The following is a 9,329-nucleotide window of genomic DNA, read 5'->3' as shown; positions in this document are numbered from 1 at the left end:
CCTCAGGCGCCAAAACGACGCCGTTTCATGTGAGGCGGTGGGTAGCATTTGGCTGCCACACGGCGCTTGCTGGGCCGCTCTCTTTTTGCCTTTTAAATTGCTAATTTCAATGTGTGTTTGGGCAGTGGAGGTCGTGCATCAGAAAGGAAAATTGGAAGGAGAAGAAGCGCGCACAGTGAGCAAATGAAGGAAATTTTGGGGAAAATCAAAGATTAATTGTGGTTTAAATGCGATTTAATTAATCATGTAAGTAAATAATTATGTATTAAAACTTCTATACGGTTGAAATTTCGTTTTGGGTCTAATTTTGTTAATTTTGAGTGTTTATATTAATTTGCAGTGTGTATTATTTTGGTGGGATTCAAGCATAAAAACGCTGTAATCAGCTTAAACAAGGCAAGCTCCCTCTACCTTTGTGATCTCTTTCTCTTTTGTGAACCCCACGCCTTTCCTTAATTCATTTTGGTTTCGTGTATTAATTATACGAAACGAGGATTTTATTAGCATGATTTAATTTAAAATAAATATGAGACATATTTGGATTTTATTTATGGTGCGCCTACGTGGGATTTTAGACGGCTAAATTATTTATATTACACGGTTAGATTTAATTAATGTGAGCCACAAGTTTTATTAATTGTTATTAAACGTTTTACTTCGCAGCGGGAATGCAAGAAAAGCAAGAAACGGCCGTGAAAAGGCAAGCTCCTAACTCTCTCCTCATGATCTTTAATTACCGTGAAAGGCCCCGTGATTTCTCGTATTTTATCCCCTCTCTTATGTTAATTCGGCGCCTAGCCTTATTTGTTGAATTATTGTTCATTTGTTTTCATTTAAATTAAATCCGAGACTTCTAGAATTTTATTCGTTGTGAGCCTACGGGGGTTTGTACCGCCCCCATTCCTTTTGGGAATGATGCTGAACCCACATGGGGACTGGGTTCCTAGACGTGCGGGTTTATTTACTGTTTTTCTCGGATTTATTTATGGTTCGGTTAGAGCTATCGAGTAGTGGGGAAATGGTCGGTTGTTGGTGACGTTGTGGTAGACTATTGTACGGCCCTGATGTGGACCGTCGGGTGGACGCTCCTAGTCACCGGCTGTTGATCGGTGCCGGGCACTGCTGACTAGCTCTACCGGTATGTGATTTACTGCATGATTATATATATTGTATTACTGTTCATGATTTGATATGCACATGGGTACATGTTGGGATATTCATTTATTGAGTATACTTGGACACGAACATTCTAGCTTGGTTAGGTTGCATCCAGCACGAGCACATGCATCGCGTGTGGTTTACTATGTGGGCGGAGCATGGCCTGATGCCTGGATGTATGGGCGCCAGTGTTTCACGTTGATGCTCACTACGCCATTGCATTTTTATATGCATTGCATGGCTACTGGTAGTATATAGTTCTCGGACGGGAGTACCGTTCTAAGGAAGCCTATGGTTCGGGTGTCGGGAGTACCGACCCGGGACAGCGTGCGCAGGTTTGTTGGAGATACATGTTGCCTCTCAGGGCAGCGACAGGTTGGTATGGGACTTGGGTGCCGTGTGTCTTGTGTGGGTCCCAAAGACCGGTATGTGCTTTTATTATGTTATGCTATTGTGTTGTAGCGTCTCATGGCTTGTGTGTGCTTGGGGGTTGGTGTTCTGGGGGAGAGTTTATTGGACCTATACAACCTTCAGACTTTCTTTCTTTATGCTTGCTGAGTCTCTCGACTCATTTTGCTTTCCATCATTCCAGGTAGTGGCAGCGTGGGCCATGGCAAGGGGGTCAGCTTTTAGCGACAGAGTCGGTATAGTGTACAAGCAGTTCCGTCAATCCCTGTTAACTCTGATGTCTAAGTAGAATTTATTCTATTATTTTGTACTGTGCCAAGTCTTTCCTCGATTCTCGTGTATGTCGGCACAGAAGTCTGTATCTATTTATTTATCATGTGACCGCTGTGTTAGCGGGGTACCTGTAGTACATGCATGTGTTTAGCTTCACTTCCGCTATGCTTATTTTTGTGTATGCATGCCATGGTAGTTTTGTCTTGTGTCTCATTCTTTTCCCTTCCGTAGGCGCTCCCGTTTGAGTAGTCCAGGTGGTTGGGGATATAGGTGTCAAAAGGGCCGGGCCCTTTTGCCATGGATAGGGCCCGACCCGGTCCATGGCCCCCCTACAAAGGGGCCGGGCCAGGCCCAGTAGGCCCGGCCCTTTTTTTTTTCTTCTTTTTTTTAAATAATATTTTTAAAAATAATACATATAATATATACATATATAAATATCAAAATAATACATATATAAAAATTAATTTTATTCTTTTTAAAATATTTTCTATCTTAATTCTTAAGTTTTAAATATTATTTCATTATTTTATATTTCAAAATTCTATATGCCTTATAATTTTTCTTGTGAATTGATATAAAAAATAATGTACATATAAAAAGGATAATGTTTATTTATAATTTAAATATATAAAAAATTTAACTTAAAAATTTTAAATAAATTGATGGTTATTATTTATATATATTGCGAAATTAAATTTTTTAGTATCCAATATCAATAATTACTAAAGAATAACAAAAATAAAAAAAAATGAATAAGGGCCTTATCAACAGGCCACGGGCCGGGCCGTGGGTCTAATTTCTTTGGCCCAGCCCGGCCCGTTTGAACAGTAACGGGCCGGGCCAAAGCCCGGCCCTTTTGACACCTCTAGTTGGGGATATCTGGGTGGAGATGCTTACAAAAATCACCTTGGTTTGGTTCCTCGATACAACCTCTTGTTAGTTCTCACTATAAAGCTAAGGATGACTTATTTTTTTTCTCAAAGAGTAATTAGATTTCTTTTGCAACTTAACCATAAGATTCAAACAAGTACTACTAAACCTAACTCTTTGTCTAACATCAATTTGTAAAGAGGACTCAAATCCATATCACCACTTCAAATATTCGTTTTGTTTTTGAATATCACTTGACTGCTCGACTTAGAGATTTACATGTTGTTGTATGATAATGATAACGGTAATACGTACATTTCTTCAATGAAAAGCAAGTGAAGGTTTTGAATTTTTGTTATGATTTGGTCATTTAAAGCTCTATATTTTCCTTATTTGTCTTTCACATTGTGATCGTTTCATTGGAACTTTGTTGGAGCATCATATTTGTTGTCTTGTTCTTAGTTTTAGGGTTATTTCCTTGTTGATTTATGTTTTAGTTTTGATATTCAATTTTTTTCATAGAGTTTTGTTTTTTCTAGGTCTCTTGCTTAAGTTCTCTCACCAAAGCCATCTCTAATAGTTAGGGAAGAGCAGAAGTTTAGTTTATCCAAACTAACCAAACTGAACTAACCAAAGTTGTCAGCTTGGTTCGATTTTTTTCTTGTATTGGTTTGGTTCAGTTAATTTTTCTCAAAAGTTTAGTTTTTTATTTTTTGTTCGATTTTTTTATTAGAAGAATCAAACTTTAAGATGTTGTTGTTTTGATATTTATAAAACGCCATCGCTTTCTTTTGTTTTGTGTATTTTTTATCGGTTATTTTGATTTTTTTTTAGTTTTTTTTTTGTATTTCTTCGATTTAATCAATTTGATTCGATTTATACAATTTGGCTTCAATTTTTTTATTATCAATTAATTTAATTTTTTAGATTAATTGGTTGGTTCGTTTAATTGGTTAGTGTCAGAACCGAACCTTCGCATTTTTACTACCATGACTTCATGAAAATCTCGTTTTCTCTTGACTTTGTTTGGCCTTAGCCCTCAGGGAAAAGTTAGCTGCTGTCCCACCAAACTTGACCAATCTGGATCAATTCTAATGGCCAAACCATAGAAAAATCCTAAACTTGACTTAATTTGACCCTCTTAATCAGACTTAACAATTTCTCTTTTCAATTAAAACATCATACTTGCAACTGTTGTAAACTCCATTTTGTAATTAAAAATTTAAATCTAAGATTAATTAATAAGTTTTAAAATCTATTGTAAAATTGATACACTAATTAAAGTTTGATAATTAACTCTTAAAATAATACCATTTTCATCGACAGCCTTTTTCTTTTCTTTTTAGGCAGCAGCATAAAATGCCAAGATGCTATTTTTTTATTTATCACTCATATATTATCTAACATACATTCTTTTTAATTATGAATTAAAACCCAAAAAAATTAAGTTCGTTGAGACCAAAATTAAGTTCTTTTCTGAGCCAATTTGACAATTTTGAAATAATAAACCAACATCATCACAAATCCATATAATATAACACGATTCATTTAACATCTCTAATTTTGATAAGAGCAATCTAACATTTTTGAAATAACAAAATAAGATTGGTATAATAAACCCAACCCATGGGTTGGTTTCGTGCCCAATTACAGCACGGCAAGTCGGGTGATGATGGCAATGGGTGAATGCAAGTGTGGGTTTGATTTCACCCTCCCCCAACTCCAAGAACGCACGCTAAACCCGTTGTGTCACCACAAACTCACCCCTTTCCAACTTCCTTTGCCGGTTACTTTGGGTTTAGTTTAATAATTAAGTGGGTATATTTCTCGTATCTATCAATTGTTAGAGACCAAATATAATTAAGCCGATATAATAAATTTATCAATTTATGCTTAATTTATTTAGACTATATAATTTATGAATTATCACGTGTACTTAAAATTTATTAAGTATACACCAAAATAATAATAATAATAATAATAATAATAATAATAATAATAATAATAATAATAATAATAATCGAGGGTTCCTAATCACTAAAAAAAATTAAAAAAAAATAATTGTGAAATGGTGAACCCAAAAAGGTGTGCTAACGTCCCTAACCCACTCTACCGAACACCCCATTCCCTTTTGACAAATCATTGCATTTTGATGATGTTATTAGCTTTGGCGGTTAATGGGTTCATTCTTCGGTTTTACATCTCTAAAGTAGGACTCCTTTAGTTCAACTCCCATAACGTCTATAACTAATTTCAGAGGTCAAAGCAAACCGAACAATCCACGTTTGATCTGAATAAACAATATGAAAGGTAGGGTATGATGCACACTTGTGAATATTATAATATTTAATTAATTAGTGTTTTCGTAATTAATTGAAAAAAAATCATATCTAACGATTTATTAAATATCAATTTGATCATAATTGTAATTTAGTTTTTATATTTTGAAGTAATATTTAAATGATAATTAGATTTAGTATGATGATAAATTTAATATACTATATATGAGTTCAAAGCTTTGGAGATAAGTATGATAGAATTCTTGAATTTTAATTAATAGCTAGTTTGTTAAAATTTTCAAGATAGGGTACTCTTTCAAACCTTAAATATTTAATAGAACACTTATTAGCAGAAGAGGCTAACCATTCTGAGTACTCTGATAAGAATGCAAAGTTGTTATATTTATCATATAAGCCAAGATAAATATGGTTAACATTAAAAATTAAACACCAATTACACAAACATATCGTACACACACATGTATCCATTAAAATGAAACATATCTAGCACCAGTAAATTAATTGTACACCCTCTATTTATCACACACACACACACACACACACACAGAATAATAATAGATCATATATATACATATAGATACGTATGTAGGCTGGGATTCATGGTGGAATTGTAACTGTCGAAGAAGATGATATGGATTGCCGTAGAAATCAGAAAGTCATCTCCATAAGCTAACTGCTATCTTTCTCTCTCTCTCTCTCTGTCTCTCAGCTAACTGCTCTCTCTCTTTCTCTCTCTCTCTCTCTCTGAGTATAAATTGCCATGCAAGTGTGTTGGTGAACCAGCACATCAAAATCACAAGCCATTGTGATTCTTTCGTCTCAACCTCTTCTTTTTCGTCAATCCATACTTCTGTGACACGATCATCATTCATTTATTTCCTGTCTCTCTCTCTCTCATTCCCTTTACTTTGTATAAATTAACGTTTGACGTTCATGATCAAACAGTATCCTAGCAACCTTTGATCATTTCATTTGCGTGCTCATTATTCATTTTCTCTACAAAAATGTTTCTGCGTCGCCTTCTTGTCCCACTGGTCATCATTTTGCTGTCTTTTTCCACCTGTAATGGCCTCAGGAATCCATCAAGACCGTGCCGGCAGCGTGCTTCTCATACTCCAAGCTCTCTGAAAATGGTGGATGTGGAAGCCTTCAAAGGCAAAGGTGAAAGTGATGATACAGAGGTACTTCATTTCCTAAGCGCATTTCACGTGTTTCTTTTGTTTTCTCGTACGTTGATGTGAGAACCCGACCCAACAGTCCATAAATCATAAGCACCCAGATATTTCTAGAAACCTAGTTAGATTCACATTAAAGTGCCATTGATGTGTGTTTTGCTTCTTGTATTAGGCTTTTGAGAGAGCTTGGAATAAAGCTTGTAGTTCTGGAGCTGATGTTCTTGTGGTTCCCAACAAGAGGGTTTATCATCTCAAGCCAATTGTATTTTCAGGTCCATGCAAGTCTGATCTTACAATGAAGGTGAATTTCTCAGTTGCCAAACATCCATGCTACATTTCCTTAATTTGCCAATTATGTATTCACACTTCAGCAGATATTTGAAGTTAGAAAAAAAAAAAACAGTTTCTTGAGTTCTTTTCTATTTTATTTATTTTTGGGTATTTGCTACTTAGATTGATGGAACAATTGAAGCTTCCACGGATCCATCAGACTACAAAGAAGATGAAAGGCATTGGATTCGGTTTGAAAACCTGCAAAACTTCAAGGTAGAAGGTCGTGGAACCATCAATGGCAATGGGCAGATATGGTGGGCAAAGTCCTGCAAAGTCAACAAAAATCTTGTATGACATTTATGGATCAAATTCTTCAATCATCTTTCTCGGCTTTAATTAATTATTCTTTCGAATTTCAACTAACAAAGTAAAACTTATGTTTTCCCTTTTCTTCCCTTTCAGCCTTGCCGCGAAGCACCAACGGTGAGTTGATTCACCAAATTTCTTCAATCTTTAGATGCAGCAAATTATTTAGCAAATTGTAAATATGTTCTTCTTTTATGAATAAAAGGAGTATGCCTGGACTCTAATCAGCACTTGAGTTAGGAGCAAAATTATTTGTGGGTTGATCCATTGGGCTGACAATTCCTTGAAAAAGCAAGAAAGTTCACCCTTGTCGTCGGACTCAAAAATCATTCTCTGTATAAAAAGACCATAACGAACCTCTTATCTCATATTCAATTAGGTTAGTAAGACTAATCTTATTTCGGCAGGTAGTCTTATCCCACTACACTTTTAAGTGTAGTACAAGCAATTAACACTACTCCTAGTTGAATGTCAGTGGTAGCATTATTAATCCTGAAAATCTGTTCAGAAAAGTAACTGTGATGCATATTTACAGGCTCTGACCTTCTTGGAATGCAATAACTTGATGGTGTCTGGCATAACGTCAAAAGATGCACAGCAAATGCACATCATCTTCCAGAAATGTGTGAATGTTAGAGCATTCAATCTCAAGGTAACTGCGCCGGAAAGGAGCCCCAACACAGACGGAATCCATGTCACCGCCACCCAAAACATCCAGATCTCGAACTCCGTAGTCGGAACAGGTGAGAATAATTAACACTGAAGACGAATCCGAAATAAAGATTGAAAACACCAAAATATATATATATACATATACATATACATATATCAGTGTTTAATTTGATCAAACTGTTGTAATTTCTTTCTGAATGAAGGTGATGACTGCGTTTCAATCGTAAGTGGTTCAAAGAACGTCCAGGTCTTGGACCTCACCTGTGGCCCTGGCCATGGAATCAGGTTTGATCGGTTTCTAACTTTCTATCACCAACCCAATTTCACCTTCACAATTCCACTCTCATGGCAAATAATATCTCTCTTTTTAATCTAATTTTGGTTCTATTTTCATGTCACTCTCTCCAGCATTGGCAGCCTGGGAAAAGGACAATCGGGAGCCTTCGTCTCGGACGTGCTCGTGAATCGGGCCAAGCTTTCAGGAACAACGAATGGAGTTCGAATAAAGACTTGGCAGGTACAATTCAGTCTCCACCTTTTTTAAATAATATTTATCAGAATGACGTGATACTGATATATTTTTATAATCAGGGTGGCTCAGGATACGCAAAGAACATCCGGTTTGAGAACATAGCAATGCATAACGTGGAGAACCCACTAATCATAGACCAACACTACTGCGATCAAGAGAAGCCATGCCGGGACCAGGTATGACTGCCAAACATAGCTAGCAATCATTTGTGAATTAATTGCGTACTTAAAACTTCATCTACGTACATTGATCATCTTCAACGTTAACATGTAGAGGACCAGATTAAATTTGAATTTGGCAATCTCTTAGGATTATCACCTATGTACAGGTTGTTCTATGTATAAATAGATTTCAGGAAGAAAGTTATAAATATAATAATACGTTCAAACTAATACGATATTTATTGTTTTGAATCTGGGGTTTCCTTTTAACATTCATCATGATTTATCGCAGGCCTCGGCCGTTCAAGTGGAGAATGTGGTGTACCAGAACATCACCGGAACCAGCGCGTCAGAAACCGCGATAAGATTGGACTGCAGCAGGGGCCACCCATGCCAGGGCATTTTGCTGCAAGACATAGACCTAGTCGGAACGTCGCATGGCCATGCACAGGCTTCCTGCGTCAGTGCAAGCTTGTCAAGGAGGGGCAGGGTTTCACCAAGCTGTCCCTGAGAGCAGGAGGAGAGAAATATTAATTAGTTGCTTCATTAGTTCTGACATTTATGTACACTTCTTTTTCTTTTTGCTATAAAGTTTATAAATTATTGGGGTTGTCTGCAAATCAATCATAGATTAATGGGTTAGTGTTAGTTTTTTGAAATTTGATTTAAATTTAGTTTTGATAATGATGAATTTGGTTTAATTAGATCGAGATTTGGCATTAGTTATTCTTTATGCCCAACAAAGTTTAATTTAAATTTTCAAAGTTTTTGATCAGATGTGTGCAAAGTTCTGTATTTATTATTGGGCTGGACGCAAAATCTTTATAGATATAAGTTTAAATTTTTTTATAAAATTCAAATAGTAAACACTATCAGTCGCCACTAGCCACTTATAGTTTCCGACAATTCAAGACAATTACTTGACAACCTTATTCCTATCGGCCCAAGAGGAGAGAGGTGACAGATTCTCTGAGGGAGAGTAAAAGTAATTTGAAAATATTTGATTTTAACTTTTTGACTTCTCTTCATACCGTGATATTTTGGAGTCGAGATTTTGCGGGCTTTGCGGGTGGCTTTCCGTGGGGCCGAACAGCATTACTCAAATAAAATAGGACAAAAAAAGTGTGCGTGTGTATTTCTC

General features: G+C 36.1%; 1 protein-coding gene across 1 annotated transcript; it reads left to right on the top strand.

Annotated features, from left to right (window-relative positions):
- The first annotated feature begins 5,812 nt into the window (after positions 1-5,812).
- Positions 5,813-8,885, top strand: LOC127801845 (polygalacturonase). Its single transcript, XM_052337310.1, has 9 exons — positions 5,813-6,190; positions 6,357-6,485; positions 6,638-6,805; positions 6,920-6,940; positions 7,359-7,566; positions 7,699-7,780; positions 7,904-8,012; positions 8,087-8,203; positions 8,481-8,885. The coding sequence occupies exons 1-9, from the start codon at positions 6,014-6,016 to the stop codon at positions 8,697-8,699; spliced, it is 1,230 nt and encodes a 409-aa protein (XP_052193270.1). The 5' UTR covers positions 5,813-6,013; the 3' UTR covers positions 8,700-8,885.
- Positions 8,886-9,329: the final 444 nt, after the last annotated feature.

The sequence above is a fragment of the Diospyros lotus genome, chromosome 5, assembly GCF_014633365.1.
Source record: "Diospyros lotus cultivar Yz01 chromosome 5, ASM1463336v1, whole genome shotgun sequence".
In the NCBI taxonomy this organism is placed as follows: domain Eukaryota; kingdom Viridiplantae; phylum Streptophyta; class Magnoliopsida; order Ericales; family Ebenaceae; genus Diospyros; species Diospyros lotus.
This window is presented reverse-complemented; position numbering and strand designations above follow the sequence as displayed.